At 49.0% G+C, this 23,751-nt stretch overlaps 6 protein-coding genes across 6 annotated transcripts; 5 read left to right on the forward strand and 1 right to left on the reverse strand.

Moving 5' to 3' along the window:
• Window positions 1-6,022: 6,022 nt before the first annotated feature.
• N7471_013703 (Major facilitator superfamily domain general substrate transporter) lies at window positions 6,023-7,304 on the forward strand (the record flags this gene model as incomplete). The annotated part of the gene is made up of 3 exons (XM_057286421.1): window positions 6,023-6,575; window positions 6,635-6,863; window positions 6,893-7,304. 3 exons carry the CDS (start codon window positions 6,023-6,025, stop codon window positions 7,302-7,304), a joined length of 1,194 nt encoding a protein of 397 aa, XP_057128900.1.
• Window positions 7,305-7,867: 563 nt separating this feature from the next.
• N7471_013704 (Zn(II)2Cys6 transcription factor domain-containing protein) lies at window positions 7,868-8,488 on the forward strand (the record flags this gene model as incomplete). Its single annotated transcript, XM_057286422.1, has 1 exon — window positions 7,868-8,488. One exon carries the CDS (start codon window positions 7,868-7,870, stop codon window positions 8,486-8,488), a length of 621 nt encoding a protein of 206 aa, XP_057128901.1.
• Window positions 8,489-8,720: 232 nt separating this feature from the next.
• On the forward strand, window positions 8,721-10,154 carry N7471_013705 (fungal specific transcription factor domain-containing protein; the record flags this gene model as incomplete). Its single annotated transcript, XM_057286423.1, has 1 exon — window positions 8,721-10,154. The coding sequence occupies one exon, from the start codon at window positions 8,721-8,723 to the stop codon at window positions 10,152-10,154; it is 1,434 nt and encodes a 477-aa protein (XP_057128902.1).
• Window positions 10,155-10,565: 411 nt separating this feature from the next.
• On the forward strand, window positions 10,566-11,843 carry N7471_013706 (Monooxygenase FAD-binding; the record flags this gene model as incomplete). Its single annotated transcript, XM_057286424.1, has 1 exon — window positions 10,566-11,843. The coding sequence occupies one exon, from the start codon at window positions 10,566-10,568 to the stop codon at window positions 11,841-11,843; it is 1,278 nt and encodes a 425-aa protein (XP_057128903.1).
• A 623-nt stretch (window positions 11,844-12,466) lies between these two features.
• N7471_013707 (uncharacterized protein) lies at window positions 12,467-12,841 on the forward strand (the record flags this gene model as incomplete). The annotated part of the gene is made up of 1 exon (XM_057286425.1): window positions 12,467-12,841. One exon carries the CDS (start codon window positions 12,467-12,469, stop codon window positions 12,839-12,841), a length of 375 nt encoding a protein of 124 aa, XP_057128904.1.
• A 101-nt stretch (window positions 12,842-12,942) lies between these two features.
• On the reverse strand, window positions 12,943-13,194 carry N7471_013708 (Nonribosomal peptide synthetases (NRPS); the record flags this gene model as incomplete). Its single annotated transcript, XM_057286426.1, has 1 exon — window positions 12,943-13,194. One exon carries the CDS (start codon window positions 13,192-13,194, stop codon window positions 12,943-12,945), a length of 252 nt encoding a protein of 83 aa, XP_057128905.1.
• Between the last annotated feature and the right edge of the window lie 10,557 nt (window positions 13,195-23,751).

Genomic DNA, 23,751 nt, shown 5'->3' on the forward strand with positions numbered 1-23,751 from the left:
GCATTTACTAGAATCTCTACTCCCTGGCCGCGCAGACACTGACATACTCCCAAACTCAGGATGAAGATTGTCTTTCTTTGGGAGGGCATAATCAAAATCCAGACCTTGTTGGAAAGCCTTCCAGCATACACCTGAGAGAAGAGAACGACGGTCTTCAGCTTCGCTACGACAAGCAGCTATCTCGATCGCGCTTTTTTGAGCAGGCAGTGGAATCATCTCGGGAACGACTGACTAGCATACTCGATGACTGGAACCACTTTTCCAGACTCAATCTGGCAGGGTTGCTGGAGAGAACCGGGTATTACGAAACATATTTTAAACAGCGCTCCTTTAAACCACAGGTAAATCAGTTCAAATGTATGTCGGTCGATATCGGTTGTCATCTGTTGTACCATGGGTAAAATGCCCAATCTCAATTTCAGACTTGAAGCAATGATCTGCGTTCTAGATAATCAAACTTTATAAAAGATATTCTGTGCTCGTGGTCGCAGTATGATGGCTGTGCTATGTCATTCTTTGTTAGATGTTGTAAAAAAAAAGAAGCCATATGCTTCTTCGTGATACTTATTTGGTGCCAACCTTAGACAATACTGCTGATATAGCTTCGGCGTCTTCGACACTGACTTTTGGGTATAAGAGCTGTAAAACAAATTTGTATTCACATGCCTCAGCCGATACCTGTTCAAGTCTCCTGTTCCGAGTTTTCAAGTATGAGTTTTGTTCGAGCTAGATAATCCCAATGGGTTTGATTTACCTCTGCGTTTCATCCCATTTCCTCGTTGGGTATTGACAGTCATGTTGTAGCATCGCACAACGCTGGCACTTAGGCTTTTCTCCGGTACATTTAGATTTTCTCGCACGGCATGGAGCACATGCACGTGGAATACGGCGTTGCAACTGTGCAGCTGGGGTGACCAAGGAGCAAACTGACCATTTCCAGGCGTTTGCTTTGAATGGCGAGATGGAGCGGCGTATAGCCTTTCCTGTTCTGAATGTCTAAATCCAGACCCTTTTGTCCGAGAAGCCGTTTGACAGCATCTACTGACCCATAGGATACTGCTTGGTGAAGAGGTAGCTCAGCATCTTGTGATGATTGAGTACCAAGAAATACCTCGGACTTCGGATCGTTTGAAAAAATCATTTCCATCACGGGCCTGTTGAAGCGACGTGCCCAGTCCCATGGCCATGCAGGTTCCTGGAACCGCAGGCGGTGGCCATGGACGTCGACGACCCTCAGGAGTCAAGTGACGCAGAATGCGCAACGTCAACCTCTGAACTCGGTGGTGAAGCTGCGATACTCGATGAAGATGCGTGCAAAGGAGTGGACCAGGCCTCCGAAGCGTTGTGGCACGCTCGGATGGGACATCTGAACCGGGGCGACTTAAGGGCGGTCCTCTGGCAGACCGGCACTCCGTACCGACCGCTGACGCAGGCGCAGCTGCTGGCAACGCCGCAGTGCCCAGCGTGTATGTCGGGTAAGCAGCATCAGAAGAGGAACTCCCGCGCAAGACGGCCACGTCTGCATTCAACGAGAATTTTCGAATTGATCCACTCGGACATCATGGAGATGCCGATTGCCAAAGATAACTCCAGGTACGTGATCACCTTTACTGACGATTATTCTCGTGGCTCGTGGGCATATGCCATGAGATGGAAGCATGAAGCGCTCCAGGAGTTCCGATTATTTGAGGCCTGGGTGCACCAACAGTTCGGCGCCCAGATCAAGAGGTTCCTCACCGACAATGGGAGAGAATACCTGCCGATCGGAACACACCTCGAGACCCAGGGAGTTGAGTTTGACACCTCGCCGCCATATTGCAAAGGGCAGAATGGTCTGGCCGAACGCACGAATCGCACTATCCGGGAGCGGATCAACACGCTCCTGTCTGATGCGAACCTTCCTCCTTCCTGGTGGACCGAGCTTGTGGACACGGTGGTCTATCTGAAGCTGCGCGCTCCAGCTTCGATTTTACAGAAGAAGACACCGTTTGAAATACTATACGGAAAGCCGCCCTCGCTGTCGCATCTGCGACGCATTGGTTCCCGTGCCTGGGTGTTGATCCCGAAAGAGCATCGAGCGAAACTCGGACCCCGGTCATCCGAATGCCGATTGCTAGGGTACTGTGAACCGAACCAGTACAAGCTGTATGAAAACCATTCAGGGAAGACAGTCTTTTCCCGTGATGTCGAGTTCGATGAGAGGACCCCAGTGGCGCCACTCATCGAGGGGGAAACAGGCAACGACCTCCCGGACAACGCTCCTCCATCAGCTGTCTTTCCATCAATGCCAAGTTCAACCAGCGGACTGCCAACACCACCTGCATCGCCATTACCTCCGCTGAATGAGCGAGAGAAAACGCCATCTGAGCGTGAGGAGGAGACACCTCCAGTGGTCAATCCAAGTCAACAAGGGACTGACTTGACATCGGATCTTGGGTATTCTATCTATGGTCGCAGACGAAGACCTTCATGGCGTCTCCTGGAGTCACTAGGTAAGTGTACTCGGCAGGCACATTGAATGCCGCGCCGGCCAGACAAGTCGACCCGGCGTCCTTTCGCGAAGCTGTGTCAGGCCCAGACCAGCTGGACTGGTGGGCCGCCATCCAGAAAGAATATGCGTCGCTTCTCGAACACGGAACATGGGAAAGGGTTCGGCGGGAGGACGTCCCAGCCGGAGATCATGTGATTGGCTGCAAATGGGTCTTCAAGACCAAAGCCAACGGGACTCGCAAAGCGCGACTAGTCATCAAAGGCTACCGGCAGAAACAAGGCATCGACTATCACGAAACGTTTGCTGCTGTGTCGCGAATGGACTCCGTCCGCTGCATTGTAGCCAGCGCCGTGTTGCGCGGATGGATACTCCGCCAATTCGATGCGGTCACCGCATTTCTCCATGGAGACGTCGATTCGTCTATCTATATGGAGTTGCCCGAAGGCTTTGAAAAGCCAGGATACGTGTGCCGGCTGCGCCGTTCACTGTATGGGCTGAAGCAGGCCCCGCGGATTTGGTACCAATGCGTTCACCGCGTCCTGGCTTCTCATGGCTTCACCATGGCCTAATCGGACAACTGTGTGTTCTACAAACCGGATTGCGTCGTTTGTGTTTATGTCGATGACTTTCTTGTTGCTGCGGCAAACACGCACGAAATCGTACAAGTGCAACGAGCCTTGCAAACAGAGTTCCGACTGAACTATCTGGGCATCCCTCGTTCGTTCCTCGGGATCCAGTTCGACTATCACATCGATGGGTCCGTGTCCATTCACCAACACCAGTACATCCAGAAGGTGCTCTCCGACTTTGGCATGGAGAGTTGTCAACCGAAGTCTACGCCGATGAATCCCAAGCAAATCCTGAATCATCGTCCAGACGAGGATCTCCGGACGAGGAAGCAAAAGCTCGTTATGCCACTGCCATTGGTTCTTTGATGTATCTGATGGTTAGCACGCGGCCGGATATTGCGTTTGCGCTGGGCATGTTGAGTCGCTTCACGGCTCAGCCGCAATCGCACCACCAAGTCGCTTTGCAGCGATTGCTTCGCTACATCAAAGCCACGCAATCCCATCGTATTACCTACCGCAGTGGGCAGCTGATCGGGTATACGGACGCCGACTTTGGTGGCTCTGTCGTCACTGACGGTGCATACTCGACGTCTGGCTATGTATTCCAGCTTGCAGGTGCGCCAGTTTCCTGGTCGTCCAAGAGACAGGGGGAAGTAGCCACGTCTACGACACACGCGGAATACATTGGACAGTATAATGCCATTCTGCATCTGCAGTGGCTCCGCACCTTTCTGGCTGAAACACAACCCTGTCGGTCTCCGGTCACCAACATCATGGCTGACAACCAGTCCGCCATTGCTCTATCTCGCAATCCCGAATTCCATAAACGGACGAAGCACTTCAATGTGAAATTCCACTATCAGCGAGCTGTGCTGAATACAGGAGAAATTGGCCTTCAATACGTTCCCACTGAGGAACAGGCCGCGGACGGTCTTACCAAGCCATTGGGACCTACGGCCTTTGCCAAGTTCTGCATTCTCTTAGGCGTCGACTTTCCAGAGACTCCAAGGCAACTTGCATGACAGCGCAGGCGCTCTTTCCACTTTCATTTCCCACGAAGGTTTTTTTTTGAGTGGTTTTACCGAGGCCTGACTGCTCTGCACAATTCCAGTATCGCCCTGCCAGCAAAGCGATCCTAAAGGGGAATGTTGTGATATGAAGCTGGTGCAGATCGAGAACCAAGCCGCACCGTCGGAATTAACTCCGAGGTGTCTATATGGACGACCAAGTTGATTTCCAATCAACTTGGCTCAATGTTGTATATATAGGCTCATGTATCCCTCTGAAATAATAAAACAATCATACCTCTGAACAACAACATGTACGATCCTATTACAGACGCTCACCCGTATTCATATTGCGGCATCGCTATGCGCGGCACAGTTGATTGGAACGGTGACTACTTTGGTTGCCAGTGCTACTGCTCCAGATCGCGATGGACCCGGAGATGTCTTTCCGAATTTCTCGGAGGGCATAGTGGAGGGTATCTCGAGGCCATGGTTTTGGATTGCATTGAGCTGCCAGTTGGCAACCCCTATCGGCTTCTTCATGTTCTTTCGCAACGAGCAATTGAACAAGCCATGATCCGACAAGTTTTGGATCCAAAATTTGTCGATTCTGTTTCGCCTTTTGATTTAGCTCAGCTTCCCGTGAGATATATATCGGAAAGAATAACCTTGCCGAATTCCAATAAGTGCAGCCCCAGAACATGGCTTACAGCCCCAGGCGTAACAAACAACAATTGGCCGCTGAGCCGATATAGAAAACTCATCTAAACCGTATTTTCCGGTGCTGTCCCGAGTCTTCTTGCTCTAAAAAGGAGTTTTCATCAGTCAGAGCTAGCCTATCTACCTGCCAAATCAAATCATGGGGTAATACAAGGGGCACTGCAACCTTATTGTACAGTATCATTCCAAGCTAAAATTCTTAGCCCCTTAGCATGTCTCTTCGACTAATCGGAGATAAATTTACTAGCTCGACTGCTTTCCTTTGTACGTTATCCAGTAGGGCTCTCTTTATTTGATTTACTTTAGGTCGGCCGAGTAGGTTTGGCCATTGTTTAAAAGTATAACCTTTCTGTGCATTCCATCGCTAAATATTCTTATCTCACCGAATAGATCAAGTAAAACCATCGATGTTGGCAGTATGAGAATTAACTTAGGCAAGTCTTCAAGTCCCATTTCCAGGAAGTATCTAGCCTTGGAACAAAGGTGGCTGCAACGGAGGGTGTCTAGACCAGAGAGCTTTCAGTGGAAGCTTCTTAACCCGAGCCCCTCCCCCCCTTACATCGGCTGTTGAACATCGGTCACTCCGCACTTCCTGGAATTCTGCAGCAATCGGTCTAGGCTAGACCTTCTTTTTGCCTCATTTCTATTCTTTCGATTCACACATTCTTGGGTCCATCACAAGGGCAACTCCGACTCGAGCTCCCTGCTTCTCTCAAATATGCTTGTGACGGGAAATCGGCGACTCAAGCCAGTCGACAACACAGATTCCAGGGGCCTTGCATGCGCCGTCGTTGAACATGTGGCTCGAACTTTCTATCATGGGTCCAGAGCGAGGGGACCATGTTGTGAGGAAGAATGTAGACACCGAAGCTCTACAGAAATAGGCCGAGCTACCCGGGCCTCAGCCATCCTCGATTTCTTTAAAGGCCAGAGATCTCAGAGTTCGACAGCGACCTTGTAGGCTGATTACAACAAGAAGCTTCCTCGTGCATATCATCGCCGATCACGCCGATCGTTTGATTTTATATTCCTATACAAAAGATCTGCGCAAGTAGATCCTTCACTCAGCCCTATACATGACTCGCTTTTTTGGTCTTCGAGGCAACAGCCTCAGTATAGTAGCGATCCTTGGTGTTTTCTTCGGAACGCTCTCTTGTATCTGGCTAGGCGACCGACTGGGCCGCCGACGTACGATCATGGCTGGAGCGTCTATTTAGATCGTCGGATCTATCTTGATGGCAAGCGCATGCTTCCTTAGCATGTTGATCGCCTCTCGAATAGTCCTTGGTCTTGGTACTGGCGTGCTACTAGCCATCATCCCCCTTTGGCAGTCTGAGAACTCTCCTGCCAAAAAGCGTGGAGCGCATGTCGGCATGAAAGGAATCTTCAGCGGCCTCGGTTGTGCTCTATCCCTTTTCCTCGATTTCGGGATGTCCTTCACACGGCGCAGTGCTTCTTGGAGATTCCCATTTGCTTTTGTGATGTTACTTTCACTTGCTGTTTTGGTTTTCATAGTCCATCTACCAGAATCTCCCCGCTGGTTGCTCCGAGAAGAACGCATATCTGAAGCTAGTGAAGTTCTTGCTGCTCTTGGTGACACTTCTGTCGACGATGAATCTGTGAAATCACAAGTGAAGGACGTCCAGATGTCACTGGATCTGGCTGGGAAAAAGTCACTTGGACAGATATTCCACATGGGTCCCCAAAGAACCTTCCATCGAGCTATGCTTGCTCTAACTGTCATGCTACTCATGCAGCTCACTGGTTCCACAGTCATTACCTTTTACAGTAAGTTTATCTACTCTGGTTGTTTGTACATGGGTCTGACTGTTCTTGTTCTCATCTAGCAACCGGAATCTTTGAACAGAACCTCCACCTTGGAAACTCAACGTCCACAATTCTAGCAGCCGTCTACCAACTGGTCGGCCCACTTGGTGGAATCTTCTGTGTTCTTAAGATCAAAGGGCTTGGCAGGCGTGTACTGCTTTTAGGCAGTGCCATCGGCAACACCGTCTGCCTAGCATTAGTAGCCGCATCGGAACCCAGACACATAGCCCAATCGCAATGCGTTGTGCGGTCTTTTTCATCTTCTTGTTCCACTTCAGCTATATTATCGGCTTTGGTGCGATACCATATCTCTATGCTATTGAGATCACGCCTCTGCATCTGCGAACAACTATCAACAGTTTCAGCACAAGCAGTTCCTGGGCTATCAGCATCTTGATCACCCTTGTCACACCCCTCGCATTCAACAGTATGGGACAAACATACTTTGTGATCTTCGCCGGCTCCAACGCTTTAATGGTACCCATCATCTATTATTTCTTTCCCGAGACCGCTGGCCGGAGTCTTGAGGAAATGGACAAGATATTTGCTCTTTCAAAAGGAGTTCGCGATTCTGTCAGAGCCGCACAACTTCTTCCCTGTGGACAAGACACTGAATTATTGTCTGAGAAAGACCTTGGTCCAAATTTCAAGTGCCCTGAGCTTCAACTTCGCGAAATACATTCGGCATGATCGGTACATGGTTTGAACTATATAATTGCAATGTTTAGCCATAATATATGACGAGGAAAAGAATATTTATGAAGCAAAACAAAATCACAGTCATCCTACCCCAGGCCATTCCATAGACTCCTCAGAGTACAACACGAAACAGTCTCAATTCACCCAATCTCTCAATGCGCACGTGAAAATTCAATACCAAGTGGTTCTATCGGATTACAATAATTGCCCTTCATCGCAGCATTATCTGAGTTGCAAAAAATCCGAGCATTGAAGTTCTGTGTGAAGGGACGTAGCCAGGTTGATTCAAGCTAGCTAAGCCGTTTGCTGTTATCTAAAAGCTTAAGGAGAAAAGAAGGAGTTTACGGGGCCGAACGTAAACAAAAGGGTGTGTGGTGAGGGTCACGTGCACGCACGTGATGTTAGCCGGGCACTGGCCCGTTACATTCTGGCTGACATCTCTTTTCGTTCGGCTTTAGCTGTTCGGCCGTAAGCGGCTATAAGCGGCATTTTAATTACCGATTACCGAAATCCCGAGCGTCCCTTTCGCGTGACCCCCTTCCATCTAGCAGAGTATGGAGCCTCGACCACGCCGACGCCGCCGAATAGCTCGGTCTTGTACTGAATGTCGCCGCCGAAAGATCAGATGTGACCGAAAGGACCCTTGTACGCACTGTGTCGCCACACAGCTGCGATGCACTTACAAGGGTTACGGAGATCAGCCGGCCCCTCTCTTGGAGGCTACAGAGGAAATATCCGATCTCAGCGTTCTTACGCCTTCGTCCTCACGGTTAGTTCAGCAAGTGGGAGGAGGCCGATCAGCTTCGGGTCATGATGCCTTGCCGAGTCCCCTCGGTCCCGCAATAAGAGCGCCGACACCCGCGGGCACAACAACACAAATTGATCCTAGCATTCCTCAGTACCGGAATGAGCGACAATCATCAGTCTGTGGGCAAAACTTCCATGCAGATCTTGCCGATCTTCTGAACCGAGTCCAGGCCCTTGAGCGATCTTCAGTACACAAACCGGCCGATGGCTTATCTGAGACAAATCAAGCAATCCTCGAACGCCCGTCTCGAATAGAAAGCTCCGAGTGGATTTTCTCCAAGACAAGGATTATGAGATGGAGCTTGTGGATGGGGACAGCCAAAGAGGTACTGGTGCATCTCAGCTTTCGCCTCGAAGCATCCCGCTGACTTAGTATATCGCAAGTTTGATCCATTCCTTGCCTTTTATACCGAAGCTACTAGCAGAGGCACAGGAGACTCATTCCAAGGCCGTGAGACTCGGATCCTACTATCCCAGGTGGGCGACCTCCTCAAAAAGTGCAAAGGTATAGCGAGAAGCATTAAAGTCTGGCGACCAACTAGATCACTATTGAACCCTCAAATCGGCCTTGAACCTCCATCCCGAGAGCTGGCAGACACTATGGTAAACCTTTACCTTGGAGCTTTTGAATCAACCCATCGGATTCTTCATATTCCTTCTTTCTGGGCCGATTACCACAAATTTTGGAACAATACCGCAAATGCCTCAACCGAGCTACGTCTCAAGGTTCTTCTCGTGATTGGGATAGGATCAAGTATCTATAAAGACGACATAGACATTGGCTTTCGTCACACCGTCCATCGCTGGATATACGCTGCTCAGGCATGGCTTTCGGGACCAGTGGAAAAGGACAGACTTAGTATTTCTGCGCTACAGATTGATTGTCTCACCATTCTGGCTCGGCAAATTTACTCGATTGGCGCTGACCTGGTTTGGGCTTCAATGGGTACACTGGTTTACAAAGCCATGCAAATCAATCTGCACCGCGACCCCAAGCACCTTTCGGGGAGATCTGTGCTACAGGCCGAAGTCCGCAGAAGGCTTTGGGCTACTATCATTGAACTGATGGTACAGGCGGCTTTAGACTCGGCGATGCCACCCAGTATTCCAGAGTCTGACACTGAGCCTCCTTCCAACATCAATGATGATGAGATTGGGGAGTCAACAAGTGTCCTTCGGTATCATCCCAAGGGTACATACACTGCTACTTCCCTGCAGCTTCTTCTCCTTGAGTCATTACCAGTTCGTTTACGGATTCTGCATATACTGACCAGTCTGAGCTCGGAGATATCATACCTGGATGTGATTGCACTAAGCTCCGAGCTCACAGACGCTTCGATCTCTTACTACAACTTTCTAAAGAAGAATGCAAGACCGAGTATCACGCCACTCCACCGAAACCTTCTCGACTATCTCGTTCGCCGTTTCATGATTCCTTTGCATTGCCCGTTCATTAACAAGGCTCGCACAAACCCATTATTGACCTCCTCGCTGAAAGCCAGCCTAGACACAGCCATGGCCATTATGTCACCTGAGCCCGATGAAGAGTTCTCCAGACTAATGGCTACTGGCGGAGGCCTCTTCAGAGAAGGGATATGGTGTGCCATGACCGTCATCAGCATCGAGCTGTTGGCGCAAGTTGAGGCCCAATGTCTTGATGGAACACTGCACCGCAATCACAGGTATATCGAGCTGCTCAAAAGGATTGTTCATAATCTACTTGCTTTTTCTGCTGAAAGAATCCGTCAAGGCGAGACAAACATCAAGAGTCACATGTTTATGAGCATGATCATCGCCCAGGTCGAGGCGAAGGAGACGGGCGCCGATTGCGAACTGAGCATTGCCCAAAGTGCCAAGAATAGTCTCGAGTTCTGTCATGGTCTGTTACTGGTGCTGACTGACACTGCTTCTTTGGCGCATTCGAACGACGGATTCGGGTCAGGGGAAAGTTTCGATGGCGAATCTGGAGAACTTGGGACTGGGTTTGACTTGGACTTGGACTGGGATTTCCTTCTGCCAGACGCAGGGCTCTGATGATTCCAACGCGAAGTTATATTCTTGGTGTAACCAGCACTTGAGCAGTCGCCTGCTTATGATATTTTATACACTCGTGTATGTTGTCTCGAGCGGCCTTTGTACGGACTTATGGGTCTATCTTAACTTCGAGAAGACCTAAACAATACGCATCCGAGGTTTCCAAAGTACCAGAAAAATCACGTCTGGCCGATCAGTGTTCACGATATCAAGCTTTGCTCCGCGCTCAAGCTTTTTACTCTCGGTCGAAGCGACGGTGTTTACGCGGACTTAATCGGTCTAAACCAGCTAGGTAGTACTTGTAAGCTTATTATATAACGCAAGTGGTCTCTTCTTTTGAACAAGGATTCAGCACACTTTCCATTGCTTCCTCTTTTTTTTACCTGAGTCGATTCACGAAGCTCCAACGTCATGACTCAAATGAAAATTCTCATCAGCGGTGCAGGCGTCACTGGCAATGCTCTCGCCTTTTGGCTGACGAAGCTGGGCCATAACGTGACCATCGTGGAGTGCTTTCCCGACCTCCGAGCCTCGGGCCTCCAGATTGATCTCCGCGGCCATGGAGTTGAAGTCATGAAACGTATGGGCCTCGAGCAGGCGTTTCGTGAAAAGTCCATACCGGAACAAGGCATGCAGATGGTGGACAAATCAGGCAGAATAAGGGCTTATTTCCCAGCAAATGACTCTTCCAATGTCAAGCTGGGCTTCAGCTCTGATTGGGAAATAATGAGAGGGGATCTGTGTCGAATCATGTACGAAATCACCAAAACTCGAGCAAAGTACGTTTTCGGGGTATCGATCGACAGCTTCGAAGAAGAAGAAAACGCCGTTAAGGTCCAGTTCACAGACGGCTCAACAAACCAATTCGACCTTGTCATTGGTGCTGATGGTCAAGGCTCACGAACTCGAAAGCTGATGCTTGGACCTGATGCCCAAGACCCATTTCGTCCGATAAACGATACATATGTCGGCTATCTCATCATTCCTTGGCCGATAAAAGAAGGAGAAAAATACATCGCGACGGCCTATATGGCACCCGGAGGACGAGGCGTCATGACACGAAGACACAACGACCACGAAATCCAAGCATACATCGGCGCCCGGACGAATTCAGACCGACTCAAAGCCTCTTTGAGAGGTGATAACAATGAACGGAAGGAGGCTCTGAGAGAAATGCTCCAGGGTGCAGGGTGGCAGACAGATGAGATCTTGGAATCGCTCAAGACCGCCGACAACTTCTACTGTGAGCGCATCGGCCAGGTCAGGTTGGACCACTGGTCTCGCGGGCGGGTTGTTCTTGTCGGAGATGCCGCTTACTGCCCATCTGCGATGACCGGAATGGGGACCACTTCTGGTATTGTCGGTGCTTATATCTTGGCTGGTGAAATCGGTAGACACTGTAGTTCTGCTGGTGTGGACGTTGCAGTGACCGGTGCCCCGGATTCTCTTCTGGCTGCTCTGGAGGCTTATGAACAGAAGTTCCATCCTTTCATCACCCAGGTCCAGCAGGGAGTGTCACTTGACGGGGGTCGTTGGGATGGGCTTTTATCCACGGCGTTTGGTATTGCTGTCATGAACTATCTGTTGGGAATTGCTTCCTTTTTCAGATTGGATCGCCTTAGCAGGTTCACTTCCGACCCTGCTAAGGGCTGGGAGCTCCCTGAATATGAAGAATTGTATCGGAATTAGAAGTAAGCCTTTGAGAGGCTCTGCCTTTCTTCTCATAAGTTTTCAGTTGGTTTTAAGCAAATTGGTCATCTCTACTCCTACTTCAGCTGCATTTGCTCTCTTTCTCTTACCTTACATTAGAAAAGGATTCTATATTTAGTTTGTGGTCTTATGATCCTTGTAAAGGTACATGGGGTCTAAAAAGGCTGGAACAGCGCCGATATCAGCGAATAACTAACCACTCCTAAATTTAAGTAGATTAGAAAGAGATTAGAAATAATATGATTAAAGAAAAAGACGAGTAGAAAGACGTATGCTATCTACTGTTTATGTGAGAGTTATACCGACTTCGGCTTCGTCCATTCCAAGGCCCAGGTCGTTAGGGCAGCTTACTATCTGCCAGGTGCGCTAAATGGGTCTCTTCAAGTTTGTACCACCAACACATTTCTCCTTTAATCTTTTCCGCATACTTCTGCAACACCCTAAACTTCCATATTCCTCCGACATCTGAAAGGGTTTAAAGTCGACGTCCACTTGGGTTCACCCCCTCCGGACCTTCCACACCACAACTATTCTACCCTTCTCCATGAAGCCACTTCTCTCCTTCTTTTTCTCTGCTTGTTACTTCCTTTACTGCCTCCGCAATGTCAACCAACCGATACATCGTTCCGATCCCCGAGTCGATGATGGTCATGAAAACCCGCAAATACCTCAATGACTTTGCAGACCACCACCAGGATGGCTGGATGGACATTCAGAATGGAGGCTGGGTTTATGTAGATGGCAACGAGAAGGTGCTAGCGGTTGCATCTGACTCCTTGTGTTGTGAAGAGCTTGATGTGAGAGAGGCTGAGATTCAGGCTTTGGGTGATGAAGATGGTGAAGATTTTTGCTGTTCGACCGAGCAATCCAACCCCGACTTGTCAAACCAATGCAAACATCACCGTTGCTTCAACACCGTGATATGCGTGACTTACAACGGCTGTCACGTTTGCTCGCGAAACAACCGCTGCTTCTGAGCTCGAGAGGAAATGACAGTGTGCCTTGAACTACACACGGGGATGTTTCTTTGCTGCAGTCCTTTCAATCATTTCACTTTCGAATCAGTCAAATTGAACTTCTATCGACGGTAGCACTTCACTGGTCCCACATCTGTAATCTCAAACCTGCATTCCCTCGCTGGTCGTTCCCAGTTCTCCGGCTTTGATAGCCATGCTGTAGCATGGAGGAATCCCTTCATCGCCTGCGAGACTTCACTCGCGTGTAGTCGTGCGTCATCCCACGTGGTATTTAACTTCAGCGTTGTGTCAGACTCCTTGAGCGAAGGGTACCAGACGTATCCGAGGTCAGTGCGACTGAGAACTTCGAGCATTTCGATGGATGGGGATGACTGGTCCGCATTTTTGGCGCCGGTGGATTGAGCCGTTCGAATATCCGGTAGCCAGTCGAAGACCTGACGATTGAGAGTGTTTCGCACGACTTCGCCGTCCGCCTTGCTTGCCGGTGACGGCCCGCCTGGTGTCAATCAATCAATCAATCAAAGTTCAATTAATCTGTTGCAGTCTAACTAGTTGCGTATGACTATGCAGGCGCTCCATCCAACTGAAGCAAGAACTCGTAGCCAAACGCCAAAGCTGGAATCACATGATGTCCTAAAGAGGAAACAGAGGCTGATTTGAAAAGAGTGCGGAATCAGCCCATTTCCCTGAATCCAGCCCGTAAACCCATACAAAAACCCGATGAACATAAGAAATCACTAATGAATGCCATGGAGTGCACCCTCCATCCCTCAACCCTCATTTCTCACTCTCTCATCCTCATCCCTGCATCCTCCCCTGCCTCAGTTTCAATTCATGATGTAGATCTTGCTGGCCAGTTGGTTGGCATGCTTGTCGACTTTTGCTGAGTTTCCCGTTCCCCAGCCTTGTTTGTCGTCATTGGCTAATACCCATCGTCTTCCACACCTAGGTCCATAGCCGCGAGGCCTGTCGGTTCGTCGTCTTCCTCGAGTTCAACACATCGGAATTGCTGGAGGAGACCTGTTTGTTGCATGAATTTGACCACGTAGCGGGTGGCCTGCGGGTGCTGCATAATCTTGTCATAATCAGTCTCCACCTCGACCTCGTCCTTGGCCAACCACATCCAAAATTGCCGCCGAAGATCCGTATACAATGGGCATTGTAGTAGGATGTGCTTCGGCGTCTGAAAGCCCTCCCCGCAACTGCAATTGTCCGAATCTGCAGCTTGGATTCTCTTGTCAGTGTGCCAATATTCAAAGTTGCCAGGAACGGCCCAGACTAGACTCATGCTTAGTCTCACGCCAAGTGGAACTGACTTCCTTTGTGGAGTGGACATTAATCTTTCAAAAGTTACTTAGGACGTGTTTAGTCGTATTTAGGACATGTTCGTGCAAGGTTCATACATCGTGGCGCTAGTGGATCTGCAATCGTTGCTCTTTCAGGTGTCAAATGTCTCGACGTGAAATAATCAGCCGATTAGCCATCTTATAATAAACATCACCCGTATCATCGTTACACAGCAGCCGCCTTGCATGACGGCCCTTTTGCAAAAGGAGAATAGCGGTGGCGCCACTACAGCGTGTCTGCCATTTTGTCGTGACTTAAGTATAAGAGGATTATAACTCTCCCAATAGATACGATTTCAACCGCGACAGAGATAGACATCATGAAGGTCGTTATTGTTGGCGCAGGCTTAGGTGGCCTGGCGTGTGCGATTACCTGTTGCCAGCTGATTCATTGCCTTCATGAAATAGATTTGTTAGTCGGTGGATACCTAGAGAAGGGTATTTAAAATAATGATACCAGTTTGACATGTACGTCCATTGTGACGTTCTTTTTCTAGGATATCGGACCTCTTTGATACCTGTGATAGGTTGTGATCCATGATTGGTTGGCTTCGCTAGTGATGGTGTTGTACTGGCAAGTTATTGGAGCAAAAGAAAGACACAAGAGCTTCGACCGTGAGGACAATCATGACCTTTTAAATGTTTGGGGCTGAAGCGGTCATGCCCACCATATCCACAGTCAAGATTTTGCTGGTTACCATTATCAGCGCCGGCTCCTAGAAGGACTATGGATGTCAATATGTGGCCACAATAGTGGTATGTACACCCACGATCGAATCAAGGATGTTTTAGTTCAGTTGCCGTATCCGCATGGTGCTCGAGTCACCAATTGATTTGAAGCATATTCCCAGGAGCAACATGGCTGCCAAATTATTGTTGCTCATGAATAGGAACGTGTGGAAGGGAGTTCCATTTCTCACGCCTTGGGGGTTGTTAGAGGGCGATGATTCAGCCGCGCCGCGCAGCCACGATAAAGATCCGACTGGCCAAAAGTCTGTTTTGTGCTTCCAGGAGCACTGAACGCTATAGGTTCTTTGATCATAATCCGCTGGTATTGTGCCGATATGATAGTATCTTTTGAGTGTTCTCATTCCAGCACCTTTGGCGATGTAAGGGTAGTGAATGGTGTCAGAAAGTTGAATCAACGTTGACATCAACGTTGAACATAAAACACCATTGAACACCAGCAGCATGTTGTTTTCCGCCCATAGAAGATATCCATCTGAGCCATGTTGGTTTCCTTGCCAATAGTGGGACTTTGTTAAATTTCCCACTCGAAACTCGTTTCCTAATCGGCCGCGTTGGTTCACCTAACAGTGACGGTTTTGTCATGGCTTAGAGACGCATCCTACACTGGCTTTTAAACACAAGCTCAACAAGATAGAAAAGAGTTGACTACATCTTTCTGGGGGCTGTTGGGTAGGTTTTCAATCAACAGCAAACCGTAGTTTCCTCAAGTATAGCGGAGTGAGGTATCGCAAACCGACCAAGGCAAACTACGTCGGTATCAGAAATCTGCCGTCGGTGTTGGTCCAATCTTGAGAAGTCTTACGCGTAATCATGACACATATTAAGGAGGATAATAATATAGTAGCAGGAAAGTAAATCCTGGGAACAAATGGGTGATTTCCGGGGATCCGTACTGAGAGATCAGACACTTCTTTAGAGGCCATCGGCCTTGAGCATAGGAATAGTGCTTCAATTTGAAACATACCTATCTAGTAAAAGCCTCTGTGGAATGCCACTAAGACACTCAATTAAATGGTATACGGCGCCGCTTAGTATCAGCTGGGTCATTCTTTGTAGAGGCAGCATTTCGTGAAGATCACCTAGCACATATAACCTTTACAGTACCCGGAGATAATGACCTGCTTCATATTTCTGCCTTCCACTCTTTACTTTGCTCAACTGTTCCCTTGAGCGACACCTGCCTCACCTTTTCACACTCGATAAATCTGTTCTTGTGGACACAAAATGTCTCCGAGGACTGCCGCCGCCATGATACGAATGCGTCTTGTCATTATTTCCCTTACCATCACTTGGCTGGCCCTTGCTAGTCTCAGTTCGGCCATTGTACACTTTGCGGTCGTCCTGCGAGACCGTGCAAAATCCGACCTCGTCACCCCGAGCGACTCTATTTTGGACATCACATTCCAAAAGCTCATGGACAACGTCGTCGATGGCATGGTGATTATGGCCCTGGTCTCAGCCCTGTTTTCCATCTTCGGGTTAATCCTTGTGATCTACCCGAAGTGGCTGCAAGAGAACTGCGCCGCTCGGTTTTACTACGGTTGCATTCAAATCGTCGTGGGCATGATCGTGCTCTCCTTAGGGGGTTGGATTGCCAGCGGCGTCCACGGCTTTCAGACATCCTTCGAATTTTTTGGCAGCGAGGACCACATTCCATATTACAATATTATGTATTATGGAGCCGTTGGCCTGGCCTCTTTCGGATCTTTAGTGGTCATCGTGTCTTTCGTGTGTTTTGTCGTACGTGCCTTACGGGGTCACTAACAGAGTACGCGCACCGAGCCTACAACACATACAAAGTGGCGGTTCTAACCGCCTACTAGACTAGGGCTGTGAAGAACGAGACAGCAGGTATTACGAATAAGAACAATCGCAGAATTTTATGATGATTTTCGAAGAATGAGAGAGGTGGAGTCCATAAACATTAGAGAGGTGCGACGGATAGGGTCATGCAAAGGAATGCACTTTACTGCAGAGTTGCGGAGATGATTTAGATATTGAATTTCCTGATTGGAATCAAAGCATGTTCATCGCTTGATCGGACTAGCCGGTCGATATTGGCCGATGTTGGAGCGGTGTTCTGAGTGGCTTGATATAAAAGACAAGTGATGGTTGACGATCTTCTGTGTAAATATCCATCAACTTGGTGTTCGTAAAGACTTCAAAAACTGACCCTGGGACATGTCAGTAGTCCAGGAATCACATAGCCAGAGGAAATCGTACGTAACTTATAGAACTATCCATCTTTACTTTTAGAAATTTAGTCACGTTCCTATTAACAGCTCTATCAGTGATAGGAACTCACATCCTAGCCCTAGGAGTTATCTTGCTCCCGGATACTTTAGTGCGGTTTCTGGGGGCATACAAGCGGCTTCTAGGAGCCACGTAGGCCCCGGGAAGCCCGACGTAGCTTCTGGGGCTTTTACCTGTACCTCGGGGAATCAACGTCATATTCCTGTTGATAGCTTATTAATTCCTGGAGCCTTGAGTCCGGTTCCTAAAACCATAGGCTAGGCATCTGGGAATAATAAAGTGACTCGGATTTGTGCGTAGGTCTGGAGAAGGTGTTTTGTGAGTTAGTACCCTACGCTGGGAGGCAGAAGATTGATTTTAGGATTCAGAAATACGGCCCTGCGAGTGCAAAAGCTCCCAGATCCAGGCAATGCGTTCCCCAAACCAATTTCGTGTTCATTCAGGAACGTAGAGTGAAGATCCCAGGAGTAGATTAGTTTCCTGGGATACACAGCTCCTATAAATGCTTTTGAGGTTTCCAGGATCAAGCTCTATCAGCCCTGGAAATGATGGCTTGGCCCTGGGAGCAAGGTAGCTCCCAGGGGCTTCAGTGCGGTTTCTGGGGGCAAAGAAGCCGCTTTCAGGAGCCAAGTAGCCCCCAGGAAGCCCAAAATAGCTTCTGGGGTCTTGTACCTCCACCTCGGGGAACCAAAGTCATGTTCCTGTTGACAGTCTTATCAACTCCCGGAACCTCAGGTGCGGTTCCTGGGGCTATAGCTTGCCTTTCCAGGAGTCGTTGAATGACTCATATTTGTGCGCAGGTCTGGTAAAGGTATCTTGTGAGGGCTTTCCGCCACCTCAGAAAGCAGAATAATGAGTCCGGGATCTAAAGGTAGTGCCCTGGGAGCACGGCAGCTCCCAGGTCTAGCCATTGTATTCCCAGAGCCAGTTTGTAACCAGTCAGGATCGTAGAGTGGATTCCCAGGGGTAGACCTCAAATTCCTAGAAACAGGAACTGGCCACAGGAGCTAAAGAGAAGTTCCCAGGGAATAAACAGCTTCTATAATTGCTCTTGGCGTTTCCAGGATCAATTTGTTGATTCCCAGAGTCAGATTAACAATATTTGTCGATTAAATATACACGAGCTGGTTTTAATACGTCGTGAGGCAGTAGGGGTAGAACTCTCCTGCCGACACGCGAGCTGTGTTTTCTGCCAACAACGTCCGTCTTCGCGCTCCACAAGGCTCAGCTGAACTCGCCGTCGGCATTTACTTTGGCCGCCGCCGTTAGGTATGTGCGCTTTTATCTACCGGCGCTCGGTTTTCGAGCTAAAAAATATTTGAAATGAAGCAGACTTCGAATAGCATTTTAAGGTACATTGACATCACTTGCAAATATGAAATGATCGCGTAGTGTTCTGTGGGGTTTGACGTTCAGAATTTAATTTATTTGGTTGCTAAGCTTGCTCCAAAACCCCATATCACCAGGATATGGAGTCACGTGTGATTGACAGCCGCTTCGCTAATTTCCCATTTCCGTCGCGCGTTTGCTGTAAATTGTAATCACCTACGCTGATTGGAATTCAGTCGTGCCGACCGGCGAAGCGATGCAGAGGTAGAAGAATCTCGCGGTAGGTGAGCCCCTGCTAGTCTGGCTGAGCGACGGGGCCCACTCTGCTCGATTGATACCCCTGGGGATTCCACTGACCCCCGACGCGGTTGACTCTGACTCGGGTCGTTTCGTGCTGGACTCCTGACGATGACAGGCTCTCTATCGGTTGATGATTCGCTTGCCGAGTGGACAGAGTTTGTTTCGGTATCTGCCAAGGGGACTCGGAGTGGACGAATCAATGCGTCTAGAGTTCCTTCGTTTCGGCTGCATTCATCAGCATCCCGGCATTACAGAATTGAGATCATCCATACTTACCACGCGCAGCATGATATGCCAAATCCTGTACGTCGGTTTTTCAACCACTCTTCCGCGCAGGACAGATGGGAAAGCGCTCGGCACTGGTCGCAGCGTAGGATTACGCACTCGTGGGCTTGTTCCTCATCTTCGGCCAAACAAAACACACAGTGGATGTTTTCGAGCTCTTCACTCAAGCTGAGACTCCGGAGCGTCAAGTCTTGGACACTCGCCCAGATATTAGTGACCGACGTCAGGATAGCTGGTCGAGCCGGCGAAACGTGCCATGGAACACTGTTGGTCCGCAGCATTTCGGCAGTGACAAAGGGATTGATTGATTGCACCGGCTCGGAGCTGGTTGAGAGGGGCACCGGCGGGTCTTGTCTGAGCCCGTGAGTTGGTGAACGGTCAGTGTTGTCTGATGGAGGGCGTCGCCTGGAGGCTGGCGATGTCTGACGCTGGCCCGGATTTATAGCAACCGATTGAGAGGCAATTCTAGAGTCATATGGTACTCGCGCCTGGTTGCGGACGGCTGCTTCATACCACTGCTGGTCAACCTCATCGGCCTGTCGTTGCCTATGCCACCTTGCACAGAGGAATTCTTTGGCAATAGCACAGAGCTTCGATTCCAAATTTGACAGGTCAAACGGCTCTCTGGCGACAGTGTTCAGCTTCTGATGGCCTGTCTTGGTGTCTTCAAGTTTGATCGAGTTTTTGCATGGAGCGCCTTTTTTCGTCATCCCGCAACAGAAGCCAGGACCGCCATTGGGGCTGACTTCTATCTCGCAAACAAGAAACGGATTCCAAGGCAGCATGGCGGACATTAAGATGGTGTACAAAGGCAGAAAATGCTTCGGATGGGAATTGGTGTTGGACAATCTCTGCAGCGTTCCCTCGCCAGCTTTATATGCCATCGCCGTAGTCTACTTACCTGATGGCTGCGTGGCTGCTGGCATGCGAAGCCTTCCTTGAAACACTAGATACGTCGAAGAATGCATTCGGATGCATTATGCACCGGTATAGTCCGATCAGTGGCCTGCGAGAAGGGATTGAATTCCAGATCACTGCTGCCCAAATCAGCTGCACTTGTGGCTGTAGATCGCGGTGACCATGGATTGGCGAACATATTGGCTACTGCGGTAGGCAGCAAAGTCGACAAATGCTGGGTTAAATTCTGGGTTGCGTATGGAATTTCGAAATGCATGATAGGTTGTGATTTATTCTTATGGCGCTAGATGCAAGATGTGGGTACGTGGAGATAGATTCGGTCTCCGGGGACCATTGACACACTACCAGGAACAGATTTGGCGTTCCCAGGAGCTAGACTCCAGAGATTTTCTAATCCCGCCTAAACATTGTTGTCAAGGCTTTGGTGCTGCTGTGTGATGGGCTACGCTCCTAGCTGGCCACAGAATTTAGCTGAGGCGACTATATAAAGGCCTCCGCACGTCCAACTTTCACACCTCACCTTCATCTACATTGTGATTACCACCTAGCTCCACCGCTGTCTAACCATGGTCTGTAGCAAGTCTTTGTTGCTGAAGTTACCGATAAGCTAACAAATCACAGCCAAATATTAGAGATCTCCCCAACGAGCTTTTGCTGGGGATTGTGTCGCAGTTGGACGGCAGTGCGATATTTGCCCTCGCAAGATCATGCACAACCCTTTACTTAAAACTACAGCCCGGAATATGGAAATACAACATCGAATTTCAGAACAGCAATTTGCTGAACCTGGCCGCCAAAACCGACAATGTTGGTCTTGCAGAGGCTTTACTTCATTACAACGCCAACATCAATGCATTTTACCGAGGCAAAACTCCTCTAATGAGGGCGCTCAAATACTCTTCCACTGCTGTGCGTGAGCTCTTGCTGAATCGTCGAGAGTTAGATATCAACATCCAAAATCAAGCACGCCATAGCGCCCTGTCGTATGCCATCCACTATGGAAATTTCTCCACCGTCAAGAGCGTTCTAGAACAACCTAACGTCAGAGTGGACGTCAAGCACAAACACGGCCGAACGGCGCTCCACCTAGCAGTATTCGCAGGCAGAATAGGGTTCGTGCATCTGCTACTTTATAGTGGCAGCGACCCTGATCTACAGGATGACTCAGGCCACTCGCCATGGGACTGGGCACGTCGCTTCAACAGGCCCATGATGGAAATGATTTTTTCAAACGATCCGAAGTCCGAGGTATTTCTTGGTACTCAATCATCACAGGATGCTGAGCTACCTCTTCACCAAGCAGTATCCTATGGGTCGGTAGATGCTGTCAAACGGCTCCTCGGACAAAAGGGTCTGATTTGGACATTCAGAACCGGAAAGGCTATACGCCGCTCCATCTCGCCATTCAAAGCAAACGCCTGGAAATGGTCAATTTGCTCCTTGGTCACCCCCTTGTCAACGTGAACTGCACAGACAAAGATGGAAATACGCCACTTTGGATGTCTACTTACTCATCATGCGACGAGATAACCGAAAGGCTGTTGGCCGAGAAAGACATTAACGTTAATTTTGTTGGAGGCCGTGGGAGATTCGAGACGCCGTCCACATCTCTACACCACGCCGCGACCAGACTGGATACCGTGATCCTACGACGGCTCCTCGAAGTGCCAGGGATTGATCCGAATCTCTGCGTTGCAGGCCACTCTCCAATTTCCGTTGCCGCATATCACGGACGCATGAACACGGTTGCTTGTCTGTTGCGTATAGATGGCGTGGAGATCAATGGAAGGGATTTAGTAGATCCGCCCATTTGTCGAGCGGTTGCACATGGCCATCTCGATGTGGTAAGACTTTTAGTGCAGCAAGGCGCACGTCTGCACATCAATGAGAGCACGATCGCAGCCCACGACACTGCTCTCTGCATTGCTGCCCGTGGCGGTGACTTGGAGATGGTCCAGGCACTCCTACGCCATGATCGAATTGACGTCAACATCAGAAATCGATGGTTTGAGGATCCATTGATGTTGGCGGTCAAGGGTGGACATTTCTCGATTGTTGATGCACTTGTGGCAAATCCCGGACTCAAATACTTCAGTTTAAAGAGATCCCTGGATATAGCAAGGGACGATTGCATCAAGAGGGCCATTCGAATCAGAATGGAAGACGACAACATCCCTCAAACATTGTTGAAGCGGTCTCCGGGGACAAGGTTTGGTGGTCTGTAAGAGCTAACGACATCTACACCTCTCGTAATAAAATGCGAGAATGACTGTTTTCAGCGTCACTTGATATCAACACTCGGAATCAATTATCTGCACCTCCACTCTTCGAATAGCTTTCAGTCACAATAACGTCACAGTAAAACTTCTACGATTTCTACTTAATGCATAGCATCCAATGCGTCAAATTTACACTTGCAAACTACCATTAGGAGGTGGTTTCTGCAATACCTCGCTTCAAGGCTTCATCTGTTGCTCATTCTCGCATATATTGAGTAGCTTGCGGTGAGCAGCAGGTGAGATCGAGTGTCAACAGTTGAATGAACTTTCCACTGACACTTTCAATGTGCGGTCTATTCCCAGGCCGGGAGGACAATGGTGGATACCAATAGACTCGGTGCAGCGTTTGCCAGTCTATAAATTCCTCTCCAGCACGATATCCTAATCAACATGTTATGACCAAACTGACCAAAATGGACTATCCCACGTTGCCTTCCCCAATTGACCGGCCAGCCAAGAGACAGCGTCGGGTATCGCGGGATGCAGAATATCTGTCCAAGTTAGAAACCCATCCACAGCAATCTTCAAACGGCACAACTATCGAAGCCAAGGTCGGTCATATCCTCTTCGGCAGGAAACGAACAAAAGTACTAATACTGCGCAGAGTCCAGTGATACCCCGTGTCCTTACGGTGGAGTTTACGAAACTTTTACACTACAATGACACTCTTGCTACACCAGCTCTCAAGCTGCTTGACTTGTACTTTTCCCTATGGGAATGCTACGTCATCAAATCTGCCGAGAAAATGCGACTTGAGGATGAGCAGCGACAGCTTCTTGAATCACATGAGTGGCTAGCAAGCGACAGCAACACCCTTCTGCAGCTCTGCGATGAACAGGCAGTGGTGTTGCGTGATCGAAAGCTTGCGGTTCAGGCCCTTTGTAACGGTGTGGTTTCAGCCTTGCAAGCGAGCGATCCCCAACCCTATCATGTTGATGGGCCTTGATGAGGTCTCAGTGTTGTTGAGCGCTCGTGGGCGACAATAACATTTGGATAGCTCTGCCATCTATTTGCGTTCTCTACTAAATATTATCGCTGATCTTAGAGGAGGCCGATGCAACCGCCGGTGAAGTCTCGTTGGGTTTGGTCACGGGTTGTCAACGCTCCACGGCCGTTGATACATTCATCGCTTAGTTTCAAGAACTTAGCATCTGCCCATAAAACCATCCTAATCTGCGTTGACCTTCCGTTATCGAAGATAAATACAATCCCTGCTCACCCTGCGGCATCTGTTCCTCTAACCCTCGTTAAATTGTTATTTTATACACTTCTTTTTATACACTTCTTTTTATACACTTCTTTTTATACACTTCTGTATTTCCCTACAGCCTTCGACGGCCAGTCTTAGAACGGAAATGAACGAATTGAACAACAATGGTCTGTACCCGTTGCTTTTTTAATTATTTGTGCTAACATTAGTAGACTACGATTTGGATCTCGACCTTCACGC

Source organism: Penicillium samsonianum, assembly GCF_028829775.1.
Source record: "Penicillium samsonianum strain IBT 33392 chromosome Unknown utg000010l_segment0_segment0, whole genome shotgun sequence".
NCBI classification, from domain to species: Eukaryota; Fungi; Ascomycota; class Eurotiomycetes; order Eurotiales; family Aspergillaceae; genus Penicillium; species Penicillium samsonianum.